The sequence below is a fragment of the Neodiprion virginianus genome, chromosome 2, assembly GCF_021901495.1.
Source record: "Neodiprion virginianus isolate iyNeoVirg1 chromosome 2, iyNeoVirg1.1, whole genome shotgun sequence".
In the NCBI taxonomy this organism is placed as follows: domain Eukaryota; kingdom Metazoa; phylum Arthropoda; class Insecta; order Hymenoptera; family Diprionidae; genus Neodiprion; species Neodiprion virginianus.
The window spans coordinates 24,178,340-24,203,407 of NC_060878.1; the positions used below are offsets into that span (position 1 = coordinate 24,178,340).

The following is a 25,068-nucleotide window of genomic DNA, read 5'->3' on the forward strand; positions in this document are numbered from 1 at the left end:
GTGTTATTTGAATTCTTTTTATCGCTAAGATGAAGCTAATCTATCAGATTGTACTAGACGAACTTTTTGGAAAATGGATAAGTAAATATTTTTATATAACGCAAGGATGTCATGCGTCTTTTCTGTACACAAAGTACCTGTTTCTACGACGGTCGAGTGAGTCTGCGAATGCGCATGCGCGGAGTACAAAAGAGACCACTTTTTAATCCTAGGACTTAGAAGTGGCCATTTCTGTACTATGCGCATGCGCTGTCACAAATAAATCAGACATTACAGAACCCTAATCTCAATGTCGCGCGACGTGAAAAAACGCGTAACATACTCTTGTTACGTAAAGAATCGTGTGGAACAAGGAGGCAACGGTCTTTTCGCCACGCGTATTTGCAATATTTGTCTTCGGCTCACCTACGACTCATTTTGCAAACTTAAGCGCGGCCCAAAAAGCCGACTAATATTCCGGGATGATTTTGCAGTAGGTAAAAACGGTCATTAAGATCTGATTTCAGAGAAATGGACAAAAAATTCCCTCAACTGAAATAGTCTTAATACCTATATTCGTTTGTCCACACGTACAATTGAATTTTAACTTATAAAACACAACTAATAATAGACTACACTTGAGCACCGCCCGCAGCTTGAAATGAGTTAAACGCGCATTTATACGTGCGCGAGTTTCTTATCGCGTACTGTAATTGTGTGTAAATGAAGCTCATATTAATTTATGACTTGACAGACGACATGATTATGTCGTATTTGCCGGTGATCCGAGAATCAACCGCCGATTGGTCCGTGAACATTGAAATAAAAAGAGACACATTCTACTCTGATGCCAGTCGCTGCACGATCATCGGGGCGTGAATTTGTTCCACTTTCATTCTCGTGTAAAATGGAATCTTATACATTGGAGGATATTTTAAATAAACATTTGCCGATAAATGAGTTACGAGAAGTGAAGAGAATTTTATATGGAGGAGAATTGGAGTAAGTTATGAGCAGATGTGCCTCATTTTACAACTCAACATATAGGACATTCCGTGCCAATTCGAACATGAATTGGCCGCACATTTTTGTATTTTGGATTTTTTCATGCAGCTGTTTTTGAGTTAATCAAATTTTTCTACAGATCCATCGTATTTAGAATTCTCCAAAAATTTTCGATGATGTCATAGTTTAGTCCGATAATTTTTGGGTGGATTCTCTTATTATTCTTCCTAATGTTTAAATATTAAACGGTTGCGCCAAAAAAATGGTAAAATTTTATTTTTTAGAAACGCTACTATCATCTAAAATGTTTTGTATAAATTAAATACGATAAGGTCAAAACCGGATCGAATTGGCATAGAATGCCTTATACGCAAAATGTCAGTAAGTGTTTGTTGAGCTGGCTGTAGTATTAAAATCTGGAACTAAAACGTTATCATTCTATAACTTCTCTGGGTTTTCAGTTTTCATGTTACATCTCAATGCATAATGCATATGATATAAATGCATCGGTAATAATGATAATGATACGTAAAAAATGGTGCCAACAGGAATTTAAACTTACCAAGATTCAAAGGCACCGATGATGTCGAAATAAAGGGATGGAAATTTAGAGCTTCACCCGAGCAGCTTCGTCAACCCCGAATGGTTAGAGTTGGATTAATACAGCATTCGATCGTACTACCAACAACAAGTCCTATAAATCACCAAAGAGATGCTATATTCAAAAAAATTACAGCATATGTGGAACAAGCCGCTGAGTGTGGAGTCAATTTACTTTGTCTTCAGGAAGCTTGGTGTACGTTTCTTTAAATTGAGTCGTTAACTTAGTGGGCAGCAAGTTTCTTTTGACCAAATCAATTGAACTGAGGTTTTAACAGGATGTTCTATGGCCAAATCATATAATAAAAGTTCCAAGATGTTCCCTTGTACGAAAGAGAAAAAAAGCTGTAATTTTGTTGCTTAGATTTTTTGTGACTGTGTGCTTTTCAAATGTTATTAAATGTGTTGTTTTCAAAACACTCATTTTCTAAAAACAGAAAATATTCAAAAAAGTCACTAAAGTACAATAAAATTTTTGAACACTGTCAGAAGATCGGAATAATTTCATAACACCAAATGTTGATTGCAAAAAATAATAAAAATCAAAATATAATTATTGGAGCGCACTTTTAATGTGAAAATAAACGAAAAAGAGTTCCTGATAAAATATGTTGAGAAAAAAAAATATTACAGTATTACAGAATTTATAATCATAAAATATCGACAAACGTGTCATCAATATTGGAGTTAGTTAATAACGTTTTTTTAAATATATTCGTTACTGTGTAATTTTTCAAAGATACATTTTTCATCCATTTACAAAAAATTGTTTCAATCATTTTCACACGAAAAATGCATTCCAATAATGAATTGTTATATTTTCATTATTTTTTACATATAATTGCGGCTGTTATGAAACGATCATTTCGAAATATTTTGTTATTCTATTAAATTCGGTATCTTGCATTTGTTCAAACTTCGATGCTTTCAAATTTATTTTAATCAACCAATCATGTTTGAGATATCATGGATTGTCCCATATATAAATGTATTACAGTCATTTATTAGCCGATATTATAATAGTAAATGAGTAGGAATTCACAGCAATGCCTTTCGCCTTTTGCACGAGGGAAAAACAGCCATGGTGCGAATTTGCAGAAGATGTATCGGACGGTCCAAGTGTGATGGTTCTTCGCAAGCTTGCGCAGCAGTACAACATGGTCATTATATCACCAATTCTGGAACGGGACAGTAACAAAGGTGACACCATATGGAATACATGTGTGGTGATCGGTACAGATGGAAATATCATTGGAAAGCACAGGAAAAATCACATTCCACGAGTTGGGGATTTTAACGAATCAACTTATTACATGGAGGGCAATACAGGGCATCCTGTTTTTGAGACTCGGTTCGGTCGTATCGCCGTCAACATTTGTTACGGCCGACATCATCCGCAGAACTGGATGATGTTTGGAGTAAATGGCGCAGAGGTAAAAATTACTGTTGGAATAGGGTAACCACTTGTTTGGGAAATCTGGAAACTCGACAAATGTCAGGAGATTTTGTATCAGTCAGGGAATTTCAGCAAATACTTCTAGTTTTTCTTGGAAATCCTATGACGTATGGTCTTCGATACGATCTTTCAGTTTGTAAACTATTCCTGATGATTTAAACTAACTGTTAATCTAACACGCATGCTACACTTATTTCAGAAATTTTGTGGGTTTAAGGTCTAGTACTCCTACCCTTACCGACAGAGCGAACTTACCCTTTTTCGTCCTATATTAAATAAACAAACGAAAGCAAAAGGTTCAAATTTCGGTGGTTGGAATTTTTTTGTCAATTTTTGTTATATGAGTAACTTTCACGAATTCCGCTACAAAAGAGCGATGCACCGTCGCAAGTTGAACCCTTTGGGAGGAGATTCTATCACTGCGGCACAATGAGTTTTGAACTAGATATACTAGCAAACGAACTCCCTAAAATTCATGAAACTTTAACATAAGTTTGTTTTTACAAAAATTAATCAATAAGTGTTTTCTTGAGAATTTTTACATTATCTTCACTGAAGATGTGGAAGCTCCTTAATAAACTATTCCATTTCAACGTTTCTAAAATCACAGTAAGTGTTACAAAAAGTGATGTATCAAAGACAAAAGTCAGGGAAAAGCGTAATTTCGGCCAGGAAATTTCGAAAATCAAATTCTGTGGTCACCCGTTGGAAACGTAGAGAAGTGAATATTTGAACTTCAATTTTTCACTCTTCACAGGTGGTGTTTAATCCTTCAGCAACAGTCGGCTTACTGTCTGAGCCTTTGTGGCCGATCGAGGCTCGTAATGCAGCTATCGCAAACAGTTACTATACCTGTGCGATAAATAGAGTTGGTAATGAAATATTTCCCAATGCTTTTACCTCTGGGGATGGCGCTGCTGCTCATAAAAACTTTGGCCACTTTTATGGATCGAGTTATGTGGCTGCACCAGATGGAACCAGAACTCCCGGTCTTAGTCGTCATCGTGACGGTCTTTTAGTTGCCGAATTGGATCTTAATCTCTGCCGCCAGACAAGAGACGCTTGGGGATTCAGGGTGAGGAGGTAGAAATTACCAAGGAAAAAAATTCAGTTAAAAATTTGTATCAAACAACGATGTAAATTCTATTCTGTGTATCTCTAATGTCTAAAGACAGCTTAGAGTACAGTTTACATGGTCTACACAGATATTATCTGTTGATTTTGTTAAAAATGGTTCCAATTAACTGGAAACGAATTTTTTTTTTGTAGCACTGTAGAAAAATGAGTGTGAAATTGTATTGTGTAAAATTCATTTTTGCATTTGTATTTGTAAAATATAATTTATAATTCTAGATGACACAGAGACTGGACATCTATGCTCGAGAACTTGCAGAGGCAGTTAAGCCTGACTACAAGCCACAAGTAATTCGGGAATAAGGCCTTTCGCTTTTTCAATTTCTTTGAAGCTCTCCACGTCTTCGTCGTTTAGGAATTTGGTGAGTTGAAAATCAACGCGTTTTGCTCATTTGATTAAGACAGTCGCACATCGAGTATTTACTCAACTAATATATTCGTAATTTACGATGATTTTCTAGAAATGCGCGATTAAGAAATAGCAAAATCACAAACAAAAGCTTAGATGTCGATTTATTGTAGAAAATTGCTTTAAAATAGTATAAAATCCAGTAGATTCATTCTATTTTACTCCACCATTACTTATTATGTTGTTAGAACTATTTTTAAAAAATTTTCTGAAACATTCGTTTGCCGCTAGTAAATTTATTGCCGCTATTCTTTGATCAACCTCGACACCAGTAAAATTTTCTCAGAAAACGAATATTTAACTATACCAATGTCAGAAAAAAAAAGTGTGTCACCAGTGCTGTAGAGAATAGTTTTCTGAATAAATTCCGTCTTTACAGAGTGATATCGAATAAAAATACTAAATATTTCACCCCTTAAAAGTGATTTGAATTGAAAAATCGATATCTAAGCTGTTTCTATCAACTTTGATCATTTCGTTTCTGTCTCTTGCATACTTGCTAACATCATTGCTGCTTACGAATACATTAATCCGATAAATAGCCAATGTGCTCTTAGCTCGTAATGAAAAAAAAAAAAAAAAGAAAGATCTACGACCCACCAATGTCCTTAATAATTTAATCCAAGCGAAAGTCACATTTAGAGAATATTGACAACTGTACGTGATTTGCGCTTGGGTAGTAAAATAAACGTGAAGAAACAAAAATATAACCGTATTTCAAACAACTGGGTATTCACTATAAGTTATACAGGTGAGGCTGTGGCAAGCGCAGAGTTGTGTGTTTGCTTGCGATAATGCAGTGCCTCTTGATAGGCTTTTTTGACTGCTTTTCGATCCGCAGGTTTCCGAGATTCGATTAGTTTCCCTTCGTCCAACTCTTTTGACACTCCCAATTTTTCCAACTTCTCACCAGGCAGCCATTGCCTAGAAATTGAAAAATGTGATGACATGTCGAACTATCGAAATATCATTCGTCGTCTAATACGCATGTACAGCATAATATAACAAGCTTTTCGAAAGGCAAGAGAAACTTAGATCGCAATTTCTGAATTGTCAAACTTACCAGGTACGTTTTGTGTCGAAGAACAAAACAAGAAAAACAGGATCCTTGTAATTGGTAGCGAGAGCGAGAACGTCGTCAGGCGGTGCTGGAATCGGAACTCCTTTATGCACGGTTCCTCTGGGTGTTCCGGGATCGATAATCAGTGCGGGATACCAAGGATATCCTCGGCACTTTGCCCACACAAGTTGCAGCGCCTCCAAACGATCTTCGTCTTCCCCTTCCCCGTCGGCATCCTCTTCCCCTTCTTCTTCGGTACTTTTCTCCTTCTCTACCTCGGATTCTTTTTCGGTATCCATATCTGCATCCTTTTTTTCCACCTCTGGGCTTGTCGTACGACTTGTCGAACAACTGCTACAGCTTGAAGATTGACTTTCGCCTTCTCCTCCATCGCTTTCAGTTACTCCGCTCCTGGAATGTGTGTGTGACTAGATTTGAGACTCGTCATTGAGTTAAAAACATTTCTTTCCTAATAGAATCCATCGTTACAAAGTACTATCTATTAATTAAAATATTTTTACTAAATTGGTACAGGCCTCAGAACAGCAAATTGGACTTCCCTTTTTTAAGTATCAGCATATGTGTAATGAAATTATGAAACATGTTTAGGACAGTTTGCATCAGCTCTAGCAGCCGTTAAGATTTTTGAAATGTTACACTATCTTTAGTTACAAAATGGTCAGAATTCAACTTGGAAGAAAGAAATATCGATCATCGCTGTATGACTGTCTTTCCACTTTCATGTAATTGTAGTATAAAAATTGCGATCGTTACTGGTTTGTAGGTTTTTCAAGTTTTACATCATCTTCCATAGCCAAAACTCGAGGAATAGATGAATTTGCAAGAAAAAATCAAGTATGAGATAAATATGTGACACAAAATTTCTCGATTGCATAGTCTAATTCCATGTTCCTGAGACACTTAACAATTTATTCGATTTTTTAGTGCAAGCGTTTCCGTTAGAAATCTAATAATGACTTCATTAATCTAAGGATAAACCGGCCATACTGTCAGAACTCAATTTATTCGATTTCCTAGTGCAAGTGTTTTAGTTACAAATTCAATCATGACTTCATTAATCTAATGATAAATCAGCTATATTGTTGGAACTAAAAATTAGAAAACGAGGAAAAACCGTATAAAGAATCTCCAGCAACGTTATTTTTGTTAATGCTGATGAACACGAATGAAACAAATAGCATTGATTCTGAGCAAATCCGAATAGCACAAGCTGATTGTGAGATGTGGATGGTTTGAGAAAACGTTTAAAATGGTTGAACTTTGGTGTTTTTAATTGGACCTGATAGTTTTAGGTACATTTTTTTCGCTAACCAGATCTCCTGTCAGATAAATGGTCTGAAAACATTTAATAAATCTTACATTGTAGTATAGTTATAAAGTATAAATGTCATTGTTGATTAGCATATATCCTTCCTTAATTACGGAAATCTTCCACTTAGTATTTGTGAAATGTTTTTCGGGTCATCTTTAAAAATCTATAGTGAATAAAATAAGTTTCAAACCATTAAAATCGGATTAAAAATATGAAAGAAACTGATTAAACTCTACTCTGTTTAATCCATTCGACAATTCCAACTTAAAACCTTTTTGCAAATTGTTCATATTATAGCTTAAGTTATTCGAATTTACTCAGCATTATTTCTGTTATATAGCAGGGATGTCGTCTTTATTCGAGCTCACTACCATCGGCACAAATAACAGTGAGGACATTTTAAATGTCAATTCACCCTTATTCCAAATGATTCAAACCCATTTATATCTAGTTTCTCATTGTAAAACTGTATTTTCAGTTACGTTTGATGGTATAGTGAATTTATTTGCGTCTTAGAATTGCTGCTATGTTTACGAAATTATAGGATAATTTTAAAATAGAATATGCAAATACAAAAAATCTATGAATTTCAGGACATTATTCCTGAAGTACGTAGATTTCAGCCTCTCATACCTGTACACTCTGAAACTATCTCCTTGTTTTTTTTGATCTCCTTCTGGAACGGGAGGCACGCCACTTCTACTTGCACGAGCTTTGGCCTTGCGTGTGAACAACACCGCAGTTCGTCGATTAACCCCACCCCCCCCTGTTTCTTTTTCGTTTGTTTGTGACTCTGATTCCCCTCTATTGCGACCAGTTCTTTCTCGTTTTCGCGGTTTGGCGACAGTTGATTCCTCTTCGATGACAGGATTGAATTCAGGATGGTCTTTACGAGCTTGCTCAATAAGCGCTCCGCCTTGCTCGCGCATTCTAACTCCGGCTCGATAAAACATTGTATCCTTCCGATTGTAAGCGAGACAATTGCTCACCATGAGGTTGAAGTCAGCTTCAAATGCGCCGATGGAATCGTACTCTTGTTTTTCCAGTTTAGCCTGTAATTAAGATATTAATTTGAATTGGTTTTTTTAATTTGCATTTCCTGTAAATACATTTGTTTGGAATAAAGCTTATCGGAATGCGTATATACCGTGTTTCACATCTGTAGGCATAAGTAATTTCCCGCTCTACTGAAAAAGGAAGTTATTATAATCACCCCAAAATTGAAAAATTGGGTTCTTACCAGATCTCCAGGTTTTAAGGACTAAAGAATAACTGGCCATTTTCTGACACCGAGCGTGTGTGTTATCGATTTTTTTGCCAGATGATATCTCAAGAATAAATGAATGGATTCAAATGATTTGGTCCTCAATCGACGCGGATTTTATCAACTTACAATCGATTAGATTTTAGATCTGAATGGTCCGGTAGTTTTTGAGTTATCTGGATAACAGAATTTGTAAATAAAAAAAAAATTATAATGATTTTAGTCCCAATCTACGCGGCACTTTTGAACTCAGTACTGATGAAATGTCGGTTCTGATTGGTTAAGCAGTTTTAAAGTTATTCAAATAACAAAAGAAAAAAAATATATATATTCAATCAATGATACATCAAAAACAGGGGTTTCGATGATTTTTGTTGGAAACGATGTGGGTCTTCTTAATTCAAAACTGATTAGATTTAGGACCTGATCACTCTAGTGGTTTTAGGATTATTCAAATACTATGACAAAAATTCTTTTGATAATATTTCAAGAATGGGTAAACGAATTTTGATGATTTTGGTTTGAATCGATGGGGCTCTTCTCGACTTGGAACTGGTTAGATTTTCAAGTTACTTAAGAAAGTAAATTTTTACTAATTTCGAAACGTTTCCAAGGAAAAGTTTATAGATTGGCTCGTCAAGGTAATTTTTTTTTTCTTCGATATAACTGTTTCATACCTGCATCGTTGACAGGTCCATAGGATGCGATACTATTTCAAGATAGTCTGTGACTTGATCAGTATCAACTGGCTGCCCAAACACGTCGTTGGTATCTCTTGCTTTAATTCCTTCTAAGAGTGATCTAAGTATACTTTCAAGCGGTCGAAGTTCATACCACAAGCACTTCTCTTTCCTACGAATATAATATTGGGAGTTAGCTGTAGCTTAAGTGAAGTAAAAACTCATCTAAATCCCAGTACTACAGTATACTTATGCAAGGACATTGAATGTATCAGATTGGAGCTTACTTACACTTTGAAGAACTCCTTCTTCAGCTTTTCACGTTTTCGAACCAACTCGCAGAGGAGTCTTGCCCGTTCTAAATCCTGACGTAAACATTGCCAATACTTTAGTTGACGGTAAAGTTCTCCTCTAAGTTCACCGTCCACAGCTGGTGATATGTGACCTCCTAACGTCGGAGGACGAGAATGTGGATGGGAACTTTGAAGCCTTCTCAGAAGCGGTACACCATTTCGAAATTGGCGTTTTAAAGTCCAATAAGCTATCAATCTTTGTATCAACTGACTTTTCTTAGGCAAGCCTTCAGCCAAGCTGGATAGTTAAGAAATTTAATGATTACTAAAAAAAAAAAAACTTTTTCACTGGTATAATTATATTTTTACTATCAAAAATGTTCAATTTTAGATTTAGAATTTTAATTAGTCGAAATTCAAAAATAACTTATTTAAGGACCACCCTGGTGCAGATTTATCCTACATGGGGAGGTCATGGATCCGAGATGGCTGATTGAGTTCAAGTTCAAACCAGTGAAACTAGGTCAAATTCTATTAGACTAAGCAGCTCTGGCTGTAGGCCGCCAGATGAATGCTGGCTAGCAGAGCCCCTCACCATACGGACTTGACAGTCGGAAATTTCAGCTCCTGATTACTCAAAAACTAGTAGCTACAGGCAGATAAGAAGGGGAAAAAAAAATAAAAATCGTGCGTAGTGGAATTTGATCTAGTTTCACTGCTTTCGAGTGTAACAAAATCGGCTGGCCGCTCTTGTTAGTCTCGTTATTTGAATTCACCAATAGGAAACACAACGTGCATAACAGTTATTTTTTTACAGAAATCAGTTTAATACTCAAAAAGATGAGTTTCTTAAAAATCAGATCCTAAGAAAGCTAATTTCTTACAAGCAAAAATTTCAAGAAGATGTATATTTGTATGTTTTTTCCTGGTGTTCACGTTCTCCAAGATATATTTTTGCACGTGCGTCACGGAAATAGTTGTTTACTTGTAGATCAAAGAAATTGTGCAGTGTTTTCACATCCTTTTTTGTTTGCTATCAATCAAGCTGCAGAAAATTATTATGTGCAATGATTGAAATGAAGAATTTTTCCAATGTGCCACGATACAAACACAAACATGACAAATATCTGAAACTACTGTTAAATATTAGAAGTTATTTATGAATCTAAGTTATATGGTTCATGTACGACAAATGAAAAAACTTCAGGAAGAATAATTTTGATTCTATAATATAGAACTGGTTGTTCCAAGGGTTACAAAAAAAAAAAAATTCCAGATTTTGCAAGTGTTTCCAGTACGTAAGTGCACTTGTGTATACAGGGTGTCCCGATTTAAAGTATGCAGTACGTTTTCAGCCGAACTAATGTTTCAATTAGAAAATGTGTCCCACAGAAGTTGTTCGGTTCAGAGGGAGACACATGAAGATTTTTTTTTTTGGTCCAGCATCATAATTGGTGATGCTGTGGAGGATGCACCAGTCTTTTTAAATGGAATCATGCATTTTTCTTTCAACTTAAATATTCTTCATTCAAAAATTTACAATTTCCTCAGAACATGTATTTTTTCTAAATGTATAGTTCGTGAGATAGAACAAAAAAACAAATATTTTATTACTCCAAACTTTCTCTGTGATATGTGTGATATGTCGGAGCATCAGTGGGGTGACTACAGATGTTCAAAAATACCACCATCAAGAGCAATACATGCTCTCACTCGCTTTTCGAAGCTCTGCACCGTTTTCAAAAGGATTGCCCTTGGAATGGCTCTGCACGCTTTAGTAATTCTATTTATCATGTCAACCCTAGTCGTTGGAGGCTCTTGGTAAACAACATCTCTAAGGAATCCCCACTAGAAAAAATCAGGCGATGTTAGATCCGGCGATCTTGGTGGCCACTCAACTGGACGTTCTCGACCGATCCAATTACCACTGTAGGTAGCCTGCAGATAATTCCTCACAATTCGGAGATAATGAGGAGGTGCTCCATCTTATTGGAACCACATTCGTGCTCTTGTATCCAAGTCAACTTCTTCCAAAAGCTCTGGTAATGTGTTCTGCAGAGTCGAGATATCTTTGCTCGGTCACCGGTCCCTCGAAGTAATATGGCCCTACAAGATATCCGTTGACGATCCCACACCAAACATTTAATTTCCACCGATGTTGGTGATCAATCTGTCCAGAGCTTTTGGAAGAAGTTGACTTGGATACACGAGCACGAATGTGGTTCCAACAAGATGAAGCACCTCCTCATTAAAACCGAATTGTGGGAATTATCTGCAGGCTACCTACGGTGGTAATTGGATCGGTCGAGAACGTCCAGTTGAGTGGCCACCAAGATCGCCGGATCTAACATTGCCTGATTTTTTTTTGTGGAGATTCCTTAGAGATGTTGTTTACCAAGAGCCTCCAACGACTAGGGTTGACATGATAAATAGAATTACTAAAGCGTGCAGAGCCATTCCAAGGGCAATCCTTTTGAAAACGGTGCGGAGCTTCGAAAAGCGAGTGAGAGCATGTATTGCTCTTGATGGTGGTATTTTTGAACATCTGTAGTCACCCCACTGATGCTCCGACATATCACACATATCACAGAGAAAGTTTGGAGTAATAAAATATTTGTTTTTTTGTTCTATCTCACGAACTATTTATTTAGAAAAAAAACATGTTCTGAGAAAATTGTAAATTTTTGAATGAAGAATATTTAAGTTGAAAGAAAAATGCATGATTCCATTTAAAAAAACTGGTGCATCCTCCACAGCATCACCAATTATGATGCTGGACCAAAAAAAAAAAAATCTTCATGTGTCCCCCTTTGAACCGAACAACTTTTGTAGGACACATTTTCCAATTGAAACGTTAGTTCGGCTGAAAGCGTAATGCGTACTTTAAATTGGGACACCCTGTATATATTATAGATGTTTATGTTAAACTTAATTTGGATGCTCTTGAATTTACATTATCATGTAATATATCGTTCATAAAGCTGAAAATATCTTAATTTGTAGATTTCTTGTTTCAATTAACACTGAAGTGTAATAAGCAACGAATTAACCAATTTTTATATAAGTACAATATATTTCAAGATTTCAAAGGATTTCAAAATATTTTATAGTATCAAGATGGTTTCATAGGATTCCAGAAGATTTATGAAATTTTGAGTGGTTTCAGAAGATTTCAAAACTAAGCAAAAACTTCGTTAAAATCTTCCAAAATTTACCTGGCAATTTCTCGTATCCGTTCGGGAGGAATAGTTGGTATTGAAATAACTGGTGCGGATGAGCTTTTTTTGTTGGCAATAGCCCTACGCCTGGCATCAGCAGGGTTGTTGGAGGGTTGGTAATCCGGAGGAGCATGTCCCTCGCAATAAGCAGTTTTCTGAACGAGCATCGGTTCACCGTTAGCTGGCTGAACAGTCCGCATTCGCATGCAAAGTCCAGCTTGTTGGGCGCAGGTGACGTGGAACGCGGCATAGCAGCTGCTCTTGTGACATTGTATGCAGGCGCCAGCGCCTCTCCTCTTGCATACACAGCAAGTAAGTTTCCAGCGAGCCGAAGGAATACTCTCTATGCTGTCTATAGGCTCCAGAAATACCGTATTTGCAAATCGCACCTCTGGTATCCAAAGCGCGCAAACTACATGCGCCCAAGTCGCAGGGCGATCTGTCTGCTTGAAAGCTCCGCCTCTGTTTGGACAGAGAACGCAGTCGACAGCTCTGGAGGGACTCTGCAAACACCTAAAACGAGCAAAAAATTTGGTTATCTTCATGAATTTGAAACTACCATTGGAATATGTTTCGTTGCAATCTGTTGGCTGAATAAAAAAGACAAGAAAAAAAAAATGGCAATTAGGTCGAACTTAGAGATAGCATTCTTCAATATACAGAGTGTTTAATTTTAATCGCCCTACGCCGATTACTCCAAAACAAAGTAAGATATGAAAAAAGTTTCCTACAAAATATTTGGGGTTCAAAGGGGAAAAGAAGATGAGACTGTCAGCATCTTGAAGTGAAATTTTTTAAACGGGGGTAACTACAGAATTTTGTGAAACACAATGTTTTAAAACGCTGTGTTGTGAATCGTGATGTTATGAAATCCCCAAATGACTCCTATCAGTGGTCTTTCCATTGTGCGGATTTTCATGCCCCCACTAAACTGTGCCTGAACACAAAAACTTATTTAATATTTTAAATAAAAATCGAAGATTGACTCTCTCCCTCTCTTTCAGATTCAGTCTCTCAACTTCATTGTTTGAATATAAGCCATTCAAAAAGCCATTCTTCGAATAATTAAAGTCAGAGAGTAATGGTAAATCACTTATATAAATTTCAGAAGTTTCACTTCTATCACGCACGATGGCCACATACATGTTTTTTTGTAAATGAAGTCGCTAAGGTCAGGTACAAGTCAACTTGGTTTTTTTAAATGGAACAGTGTATTTTTTTTCATCGGTATCTGGAACGGTATTAAATTCTGCAACAAAAATTGCTTACTTAACACGTAAACTTGACCAGTGATGAGATACGAGCGGGTCAAGTTGCTACAGAGAAAGGTACCGATAACTCGTTAGACGAGTTTAGGTGGTAAGTATGTAATTAATATTTGATGCAGAATTTTATGCTTTTTCAGTGTCGATGGAAAAAATACACTGTTCTATTAAAAAAAAAGAAAAATTGACCTTTACCTGATCTTAGTGGCTCCACTTACAAAAAATCTTTTTTCACTCTCATCTTTTTTTCCTCATTGAACTCTAAATATTTTGTAGGAAACGTTTTTTCGTATGTTGCTTGGTTTTGGAGTAATCGGCCAAGGCGATCAAAATGAAACACCCTGTATCTTGCAGAAAAAAAATGAATCCAATGATTTGCTTTAGTTTCTTGAATGTTTGTGCATTATTTTAAGCCTTAAATAATCTTGAAACTCCTGAAGGGGTATTACGCGGTAAATGGGTGGACTCTTTTCCATCTGCCGAGGGCCGTACAGCTTAAAGGACACGCCCTGTGAAACTGGAGCACAGACCCTTCAGAAAAGTTCCCTGAACACACCATCTGGCTAATTCAGTGGTGGAGGTGAGGAATGCATTGCTGGGATCAGTAGTAGAGGCAGAATTTGTAGATGAGTTCAACTTTTTGAGTCACACATTATTGTGTGAGTCAACATTTATAACAAGATAGTATTCTATGGTTTTTGGACTCGCTAATTAAGAATCTGAAATCAAGATTTACAAATTTCGAGATGGCGGATCCAATATGCCGGACGAAAATTTCAAATTTAATCAGATCAAGTCAAAAATACTCTATGCAGTGGTTTTCGGTGTCGTTGATTAAAAGTCTAAAATCAAATTTCAAAAATCCAAGATTACGGATCCAATATAGCAGACGAAAATTTCAAATGAGATCTAATTTGGTCAAAAAACTCTATGCAGGGGTTTTCAGGCTTGCTGATTACAAATCTAAAATCGGATTTTGGAAATTGAAGATGGTGGATCCAATATGGTGGGCGAAAATTTCAAATTTGATGGAATATGGTCAAAAATCTCCATGTAAGGAATTTTGGAGTCGCTGATTGGATTCGCCATACTGAATTTTCAAAATCTGATTTCAGATTTGTAATCAGTGACCCCGAAAACTTATAATTTATGTACAAAATGTATATGCGGAGAGGAGTAACTTTCTCGGAAATAAATTATTCTAACAATAATAATTTATACGATACGGCAATAATTATTTTCGAGAATTGAAAACCTATTAGTATACGATCAGAAATAGCAAAAAAATATTAAAAGTTCTCCAAATATACAAAAAACAGATATAAAATAGGTGGTAAGAATACTTATGACTATGACTCATTGTCGAAGGGTTGAAAATCACCTCGTCTTTCACTACCACGAGTTGATACAGTAAAGTGGAGGCCATACGAGCCATATAAGTGTTGAGTTTACAGCTAGCAAGTAGTGATAATAATGATAATTTCATTTGAATAATACCTTTGAACCTCTTTTTGTTCATCCCGCTATAGTTACGTATAAGCAATAAGAAATTAAATTACTGCCAGAGTCGCAACCAAAATTAGTAAAATCTATTACACACCTTCTGCACAGCCATTGTCCCTCGGGAATATAAGGCACTCCGTAACAATCCTGGTGTACGGCTAAATTGCACATGTCGCAAAAGAGGATCGCATTGCTATTCTGACATTCGCCATCCATGCAGATGCAACAGACCGCATCTTCATCCGCTGCTACCCCTCCACCTCCGTTTGTTTGCTGCTGGAAATATGACTCCTTCTCTAATCGATCCATGAGTAGCTCAAATATATCAGCCGCCAATGGCGGTTGAAGGCCTGCAGCTGCTCTACGCTCGTTTACGATTGCCAGCCACGCTGAATCCTCTTCATCAAGGTCGTACTCGACTTCACCTGAGATTAGAAGATTACAAGTTAATGTTGTACACGATCTATTTAATTTTACCTAAGATAATCGTCTAAGATAAATTTATCTCATCTCTTATTTTATCGAGATAATGTGATTTCAATTAATCTATAATCTTCATCTTTTGTTGACACAGTATAATGATAAGATCAACTGTGTACAGAAACGTAAGCAACACCATTAAAAATCAAGACTCTTATGTAATTTTGCGATCATAAATAATTCAGTAACTTTCTGAAAGAATTTTTTCGCAATATATTAAACTGGAATAAAGAATGATTGGAGCCAATCAAAATTAGTTTTTTGCAGGTCGTAATATAATGATTTTTACCAACACTTGTGTGGAAAGTTTAATTTACGAATCCTGTGGAGCGTGTATAAAATGCTTCCTCTCCGAACAGTATGGTAAAATAATATTAGCGCATGCGCAATATATAATTACTCTCTTTTATATACATCGGCATTCTTTGGGACATGCACACTTTCAAATAACTCAATTTTAGGCGTTGCGTGATTGAGCATAAATTACTTGACCTTAGATGCTCGGCCACTTGCTTTTTTACGTTCAGTGACAACTTTGTTGATTTTTCAATCAAACTTTCCTTCAGAGGTGTTGAAATAAAAATAGCGTCTGTCACACATATGGATGATCCATATCTCACTTGTGTAATTTGGTGCTTGGCTAGGCTTACTTAATATTTATATTATATTTTTGAGATATCGTAATTTTTTTGTGCATAATTGGACTTCTAAGATGTCAATGTTGATGTTTATGAGGGATTATGATGATTCCGTGAATATAGTAAGCACTATAGATAAACCAAGTGATGAAAGTGCCTATTTTTATAGAATAAATGTAATTATCGAAAGGTTATGGGGACTAGAAAAATGGACTCTTTAATCTTGGGTTTTTGGGATCACTAAAAACGAATCCGAAGTCAAAATTTCAAGTTTGTTACTCAGGGGTTTTCGGGGATGCTGAAAACGAATCCGATGTCAGAATTTTGAAATTCTAGATGGCGGATCTAATATGGTGGACTGAGAATACATAAATTAATCCTATTCACACATATTACATTTGACATTTTGAATTTTGAAAACTTCTCAGATCTGAACATATTTTTGACATCAGGGACCTCGGGAACCCTTACATATCCAGTTTCAAGGAATTTGACTGCATGGAAAATATATGCTTCAAAGGGTTAAAGAACCTACACTGTCTGGTTGAACCAACCGAATGATTTCTAGCGATAAATTTTTCTCACTACCCAGACAGAAAAATTTTGTTGAACCAACAATTCTTTTTTCTCAGTGTATTTATCTTTATCTTTCTGATTATCTTTCACAAAGATACGTGCTCGACAAACTATATTTCATCTTATCTGGATGAATTTTTATGTGAATGATATTATCTTTGTTTAGATAGTACTGTATTGGTGTGAATATAAGTCAAGCTTTTTGTTGGCCGATTTCCCCTTCAATATTCGTATTTGACTTATGCACAAGAGTGACTTATAATCGGAATTTTTTGGAAATTTGCTTTATCAAGTGAAAAAACTTTGTTATCGATCAACTGTCGTAAAATTGTACCAATAAAATCACGGATGTTGAAGAGTCAAATTCCAATTTCTTTGAATAGCATTACTTTAAGGTATGAAAAAATTAAAAGTGAGATATTTACACAATACACTGAAGTTTTAGTTACGTAGTGCGAGAAAAAACAACAACAATGTGGGTGATCAACAAACATGTCTCTGATACTAGATCATTTCCTCATAAAATTAGACTTACATTCTGTTTATAAATAAAAGTCTCTAGATATATAGTGGTAAAATTGGTTGTTGATTTATATCAGACCAACACGATAATACTTATTATCTAGTATAGCACTGAATGTACAATTTAGTGTTATCACCAGCTGCAAGTATCAAAATTCTTGGAGTAACTATGTTGTAAATAATTTTATTCCATGCAAAGAAATATGTGGAACCCTGTGTTTACATCACTAGATTGTCGCTTCTGAAATACTATGCTCAATAACATCATTTTATGATATTCCAAGACTTTTTCACATCTAGGAACTGATTCCTCTAGAAGACGTTTTTGAAATAAGGTAAAAAAAAATTTCCAGTAACAAATTTGCCAAGTATACGATAATATAACACACATTTAATCGAGGGTTTGAACTAAGTGCAGGTGTCTGGATTTGGAGTTTTGATTTCGGGAGAGTCGGTTTTACTTTGTTCGTGATATTTTCTTGAAATCGATCTTATCTGTGTTTTGTTATATCATTTAAATTTTAAAGAAAGTCGCATTTATGTGACATGTTATAGAAATTTGGAGCCTAAATCTCTATAAACCTAGCTTGAGCTAAACTTGTCAGAGATAACGTAATTTCTTTGCATGTATGAAAATGAATATTAAAGATAAAAATGATTAACTTTTTCACGCAGACAGTTGTCCTTACATGCGATTCACTTGAAATTTGGTAAACATGGGCTCATGGGGGTCACTGATTACGAATCTGAACTCGAAATTCGAATATTTAAAATGGCTGTTCCAATATTGTGGACAAACAAAAATAAGATAAAAATTTTGTTGGCATATGTTAAGATTTTGTAAAAATTGGCAATTGGGATTTCATGGTAGATTGGCAGAAAATGGTTTTTTTGTTCGTATATTTTTTTAGACTTAGAAAGATTTCAGGGACCACGTGGAACCAAAGAAGTCTTTTAATTAATAAAAAGCTGCATAAAAAAGGTGTGAATTAAAGGGTTGAGAAAGATTGTAATTGTAGCTTCAAAATTTTCCAGACCCAAATAAAATTTCAGGATATTTTCATGACTTTTGTTAGGAATATAAGTTCTAGATATATCCAAGATTCCTAGGATATCTAGTAGTGTTTTTCTAAAATTGCACAAAAAGCATAGCCAGCCGAAGAACCATATCGAAATTGTCCCTGTTCTGATGTTATCCTCATTCTAGTATACTGTGTATTCAAATGTCAATAAGCTCTCAGTCAATTTTTAGGTAAAAATATTAATTCATTCAAGAGATATCGTCAAAAAACAAAAATGTTAATCATCGTTGTTTCTCAAATACTATTCGACCAATTTTGTCCACCGAAATTGAGGTTGTACACTACCAAGTAGTATAAGTAGTATAATTATGGAATAAAATTTATTTATTTTTCTACGGTAATTGTTTTTCCAATGTTTATTTTGCTTTCTCAGGAGAACACCATTTTTTGTCTAGCTTTTCTCATCACTACACTACAATAAATTATTTATTAAGAATTTTCGAAGTGATGGACCCAGAAAAAAAAAGTGGTAATTCTTGTCAGTTAGATTTCATTCTATCGTTAGATTGTTTGTTGTAAATGTTCGATTCATTGTAAAATTATTGAAAATTTGAAAACTATTTGACAATATAAAGAGACAGTAAATAAGTATTCGATCTAGTTTTCATTAATTTTTTTTCTAACGTGTTTCACCACTTTGAAAATTATCAACAAATTCTGTATTGTAGTTAAGTGACAGAAGTAACAAAAAAAAAAGGTAGTCGGAGTGCAGTTAGCAAAATATGAGCATGTTTTGTGTATGTTTTATTGCATTTCAAACAATCCTAAAGTTGCGAAATGATTTTCCTAAAAATGCATCATTGCATTAATATTACGAGTGGTTGATGAATGGTTCGTTTAGAACATGAAATTCAACTCCATAGTCTCAGGTTAACCAAACGATTTTTTTTCATCGTTATTCTGCAACTTTCAAATTACAAATAAAGGCTTTGACAAAGTAAAACTTATTACATTCGGCAACCACAACGTTTAAGGAGGTTTGATGACCAAAAATAATATATACAGTGATTTCATTACAAAATAGTCCTACCTCAATCATTTATCAAATTACTATATTCGTGATCTCTTTATAAATATGCAAAAGAAAATACTGGAATTGAGAACAAAAGCTTAGCTATCGATGCATCATTTCAAATCATTTTAAAATGTTAAAAAAAAAAAAAAAAATAGCATCTATTGATTTCACTCATAACTTCTTTTACTGAGAATTCTATTTTCCACAAACTCACTGAAATATTGTTTTTCATCATAGTGGCATAGTTCAAAATTCAATCTTACGATATTGCACTGACAATAATGGTGATCAACAAACGGCAGTACTGATTTAAGTACCATAAGAAAAAATATTGTTCATTGACTTTGTAAAAAATAATCTATTGAATAAAATGAGAAATAGTAAGTTTTTAACGATCTGGAAGCAATCTCAAAAGAAGCATCGATATTGAAGCTGTAGTTCGTGATGCCAGTATTTTTAATTTTTGTGCTTGTAAAGAGATCTTCAAATATAACAATTTGACAAATAGTTAATGTCTGAATACTTCTCAATAGGATTAATAAAAATATATTGATTTTCAGAAAACCAAATCGAAGAACTAATTAAAAAATTACGAACTAGTGTTTAATTTTCAATTTTTACTATGTGAATGTAACGAACTTCAACCTAGTTTTAAAAAACACATTGATCAGAGTGATGAATGTTTATTACCGTCAAGTTCTTCCCCGCTGCGCTCCATAAATCGAACATACGAATTCGGGAGGGGTTCAGCTTCCCCGATTTGACTTTCATAACCATCTAAAGCTTTGACCATGGCGACTGGCAGCGAATTTAATGTAGTTTTGTCATCTTTATCCTTGTCAGTAACCGATGTACTTTTCCTGTGGTCGGAATTTTTGTTATCCGCTTCGTATTCCTCGGATGAAATGATGGGAATAGCCTCTGTTATACCCAGACGATTTGATTTACTTCCTTCTTCTCCGATGCTATGAATCTGTTAAAAAATAAATCTCAAATTGAATTAACTAATACTTAATGTGCTGTTTGAGAGTCTCTTATCGATTTATACTTAGGCATCCAATTTTGAATATTGTCAAATATAGAGTGAACGAACGATAATCTTGATGCAACGTGTAATTGGCAAAATAAAAGCCGATAAGATTACGAATAAATGCTTGCATAAGCTCTTTAATAAGTAGGTGAGCAATAATTAAGAAATTCTGGATAAACGTACCAAAACAAAACGCGCGGCCTCTTGGGGACTTAACAATTCGGAATCACTTGTTGTGACAGCATCGCCTGGAGCCCCAATTCTGTTTCTTCCCTTCTTTTTACTGCTTTGAGGAGTATTCATGCTTGATTATGGGGATATAATTCGTGACAGAACCGACATGGGAATGTATCAAACATTTGTTTATTCTAGAATACAAAAAAGGCAAGAGTTGTTTTTAGGGTTAATGCACCATACAATCGCGTTCATAACCACAAAGTACTAATTACTAATAGAGCAGCATACTGTAACATCTAACCGGAACGTCCATATGTTTTATCGACTATTATTACTGCACATCACTTTTATCAACTAACCAAACTCGAAGTACGAGAATCTTGTAACCATAAGGTAATAAAACAACTGTCTAACTATTTGGAATATCCCTAGATGGAAATAACTATGACATTCACTAACCAAATCGTAAAAACCGTGTTACGAGATCTTCGCACTACAAAGAGCTATAATATTATTATACGTTATTATATCCATCATCATATTAACACCATAATTAACTAACACCGTTATATCCAATTATTATATAACATTCGACAATGGGTATGTTCCGATATACACTGCGAGCACTGTAAGGTGCAGTAAGGTGTGTCGTCAATTTAGTATACTGCGAAGCCGTTCCTTTATAGTTAGCTATACTGGTTACTGCTTAAAACGGAAAGCAATACAGTATACTGTGATCGACATTTTTTGGCGTTACTTTCATTTTATACATAATATTTGTCTCTCACTGCAATAGATAAAATTTCTTCAAATTTTCTATTTTTGTTTTTAACGGCCGGTATTTTTAAATGACAATATTCAATAATAATAATTATCAATAGTGGAAGCTATTAAATTTCTGAACGCTGTTGATAACGTGATCAAAGCACTGAGAGCACCTTACCTCGAAAACACCAGTGTTCACAGCAGAAAAATGGCGACAATTTATGACGTCATATATTTCCCTAGGATACTGCGACTATACTGTCAGTCTATAACGGAACGAATTTCTCCCCAGTAAGAGCACTGAACAGTGCTCGCGGTGTATATCGGAACATACCCATAATGTAAAGATAAATGCACTGCTGCAATAATCCATAAAACTAGAGACTGCAAAACCATCAAAACCGTAGGTTTGTTCGTGCTAGCTACACCTTCTACACTTTCGTGGGGAGTGTACAATTGCCACTGATATTGGGAAATCTGCCGGGGGCGTGGCTTCTCCTTGCGGCAGAAGCAGTAACTATTCTAAAACGCATTTTTAAATCAGCTTTCGTGTTCTTATGTGAAAGCGTGTATTTATTTACAGTTATTAGACTTGAATTTTCAAAAAAAATTCAATAAAATATGAAAATTTCAATACAAGAAATTTGTGAGTTTGCAAATACTCAGCCTAGTCATAAAAATTTTATTGGTGGTGAAGATATACTTGATGCGGGACATCTAATGAAATGTGGCCTACAGCAATCAGATATTATACTAGTTGTGATAATGAGTATAAAATAATTGCATTCTGTCTCCAAACTTCTCGTTTAAAAGATCCACCGCATGAAATTGTGGGTGCAATATCGCAACACTGGCTGCAATGAAAAATAAAATTTAATGTTTATTGTTTTTTATTTTTTCTGACAAATATTACACTACAAAAAATTTCATTTCATATTGATGATAAACAAATAGTTATGAAATGAAATTCTATAGGTAATTACTTACATGTTGGTATGAAGTCATTTTTGGTGAAATGTAATGAACACTTTTTTTGACTGTGTAACCTCATTCCCAATTTTCAATGCTTTTATCCAGGCTAATCGACGATCAATTACTTCATCTTCACCAAATTTATTTTTAATTACTACAAAACTAGAATTTGCCGAAGGAAAAGTGGAAAATCGAACTGTATTGTTCTTACTAGACTTGCTATTACACCCATACACGCAGCAGAAAGTTTTATTTTTATTTTCTCGTGGTGGAAACTCCATGATTAAATTTTTTGATCAAATATTGAAATTTAAGATGTTTTTAAGTAATAACTAAGCTTATAGATAATAATTGATTACTTAATATTTAAAAAAAAGTTCAACACTTTTAAACTACATTTCTCACATATTATATTTGGTATCAGCAGTTTAAGCTTGACCTGCATAGAGTAGTTTATATTTGATCCGTCAGGTAGCGTATCTGAGTGGATGATTTCCCAATATAACAATTGCGCGTTCGTTTTAGCGGACGTGACGTCGATGGCGCTGTTCGTTTTACAAATACGTATTGGAAGCTTCTAGAACGTTTTCTTTATGTTTATTGGTTACCTGTCATTGGGCGTTGCCACGTATGCATGTTTGAGTTTATTGCGAGTTGATTTACCTTCAATCGTTTCGTCGATAAGTTTCCTAATGTGTTCTCTAGATGAAGTTCTGTATGGCTCCACATTGGAGATCTGCATTGCCTTCAAAACGTTGCGCGTGTTGCCTATAATACGGCGTTACGGAGGAAGGTATAGTTCATGCTGGATAATTAGTATTCACGGTTTTGAAGGTTTTGCAGTCTCTGGTTTTATGGGTTATTGTAGCAGTGATATCTTTACATTATATTGGTTATACGTTTATCTATGGTTTTACAGTCTTCTATACTCCAGGCTATATGGTAAAGCGTAAGCTGCTTATAGTATAGCTCTCAGCTCCGAATGCACAAATGGCATTGTCGAGTGCTGTATAATAATTGGATATAATCGTGTTAGTTAATTATGGTGTTAATATGATAGTGATATATAATAACGTATAATAATATTATAGCTCTTTGTAGTGCGAAGATTTCGTAACATGGTTTTTAAGCTTTGGTTAGTGAATGTCATATTTATTTCCGTCTAGGGATATTCCAAATAGTTAGTTGTTTTAATTCCTTATGGTTACAAGATTCTCGTACATCGAGTTTGGTTAGTTGATAAAAGTAACATGCAGTAATAATAGTCGATAAAACATACGGACGTTCCGGTCGGATGTTACACAGTGATAGATAGGGACGTCGTAATACGCATATATCGGGACAATCTCTTGAAACTTGAAAATCAACTGCCGATGCGGAAAATAATTCAATCTCATTGGTCGGCGAAATCTTCCCGCAGCAATATTTTTGTCTGCGTTGGGGGGGGGGGGGGGGGGGGGGCAACGTACACAAAATGTGTACGTTTGAATTTTCAAAGAGAATAAGAATCTAGGCTCCATGAACAGATGCTTCCCAAACCTTTCCGAGCACGGTCTTACATACAAGTCTGGAAACTCTAGTAGTGGGGGCTGAACGCTAAATAAATAGCATTTAATTCCCGTTGGGGCTGTAGAGGCAGGGCGGTAGAGTAAGGTTGTTTGGGAAAGAGGTAGAAACAGGGCTATCATCTCTGTTTAACCATATTATCGGCTCAAATGAGTCTGAATAAGATTTTGATGAAACAACCCAGAAGGTTAAAGCCACGGTCTTACATACAGGTCTGGACACTCGTCACATAATCAAGTGGTGGGGGTAGGACACTTATGGAAGCACTGGAGTAGTTTGTAATCCCGTCACTACTCGTCTCTGCGATCTATCTGCCTACTGCGTATTCTCAAAGCTAACCTCAAAATCCCCGTGTCGTATATTGTGCTCTGTTGTGCTCTCATACGTTGTATCTTGCTTTGGTTGTGCTTAAAAATATAATTAAAAAAAAAAGAAAGAATAAATTTTTGAAAAATTGGCAAAAATGCCAAGACGGTATGCGGTTGCTGATTGCAATACCGGCTGCAAATCCGATAATGCAAAGGTGTCGTTCTTCCGGGTGCCTAATGACAATGTTTTGCGCGAGAAATGGGAACACGCAATTCCAGGTGTCATAAAGTTGGAACGGTCAGAGGTTTCGTAAAATAAGCATTTGCGTTTTACTGCGTGTTATAATAGTCTACAATAATATCAAGAACGAGAAATATACATATAGGTGACAGAGATTGAAAAGCTAACGCTGCCTCTGTCTCCCTTCCCCCACCCATCGTCATCGCGCCGGAGTTTAGATGGCAGCGATCACAGTGGACAATACATGAACTACATGTCTGGCATTCATAAGCGAACTACCCACACGACGGGAGTTTCCAGACCTGGGGCCGGATTCTGAGCATCAAGTGAGTTCGCGTTCGTCTTTGTGGAAACGGAAATTTGGAGTGTGATGTCAATCTTTTCTTTCCTGAATAGTGGATGGTTCAGAAACTTGCGGTCTGTGCCATCTAGCGGCTAATAAATCGTTCTCTATCTGCTCGTGGTAATTGGGTATTTGCATGATTTTTATATTTCTT

At 35.5% G+C, this 25,068-nt stretch overlaps 2 protein-coding genes across 5 annotated transcripts; one reads left to right on the forward strand and one right to left on the reverse strand.

The window, feature by feature from the left end:
* The first annotated feature begins 274 nt into the window (after nucleotides 1–274).
* LOC124296868 (beta-ureidopropionase) lies at nucleotides 275–8,011 on the forward strand. 4 transcript variants are annotated; one of them, XR_006906469.1, is made up of 6 exons: nucleotides 285–981; nucleotides 1,533–1,780; nucleotides 2,629–3,017; nucleotides 3,798–4,115; nucleotides 4,394–4,536; nucleotides 5,650–8,011. XR_006906469.1 is itself a non-coding variant. In XM_046747245.1 (5 exons), the coding sequence occupies exons 1-5, from the start codon at nucleotides 827–829 to the stop codon at nucleotides 4,395–4,397; spliced, it is 1,122 nt and encodes a 373-aa protein (XP_046603201.1). In that variant the 5' UTR covers nucleotides 275–826; the 3' UTR covers nucleotides 4,398–5,238. The 4 variants fall into 4 exon arrangements, 3 of the variants coding, with proteins under 3 accessions (XP_046603201.1, XP_046603202.1, XP_046603199.1); XM_046747245.1 differs by lacking the exon at nucleotides 5,650–8,011 and having other exon boundaries at nucleotides 275–981; nucleotides 3,798–4,123; nucleotides 4,394–5,238; XM_046747246.1 differs by lacking the exon at nucleotides 5,650–8,011 and having other exon boundaries at nucleotides 282–981; nucleotides 1,533–1,629; nucleotides 2,619–3,017; nucleotides 4,394–5,238.
* LOC124296866 (peregrin) lies at nucleotides 4,158–21,011 on the reverse strand. The gene is made up of 10 exons (XM_046747241.1): nucleotides 20,992–21,011; nucleotides 20,726–20,910; nucleotides 20,203–20,485; nucleotides 15,297–15,624; nucleotides 12,429–12,944; nucleotides 9,212–9,511; nucleotides 8,918–9,092; nucleotides 7,610–8,028; nucleotides 5,647–6,054; nucleotides 4,158–5,507 (listed from the first exon to the last, which is right to left on the reverse strand). Exons 2-10 carry the CDS (start codon nucleotides 20,843–20,845, stop codon nucleotides 5,327–5,329), a joined length of 2,730 nt encoding a protein of 909 aa, XP_046603197.1. The 5' UTR covers nucleotides 20,846–20,910; nucleotides 20,992–21,011; the 3' UTR covers nucleotides 4,158–5,326.
* Nucleotides 21,012–25,068: the final 4,057 nt, after the last annotated feature.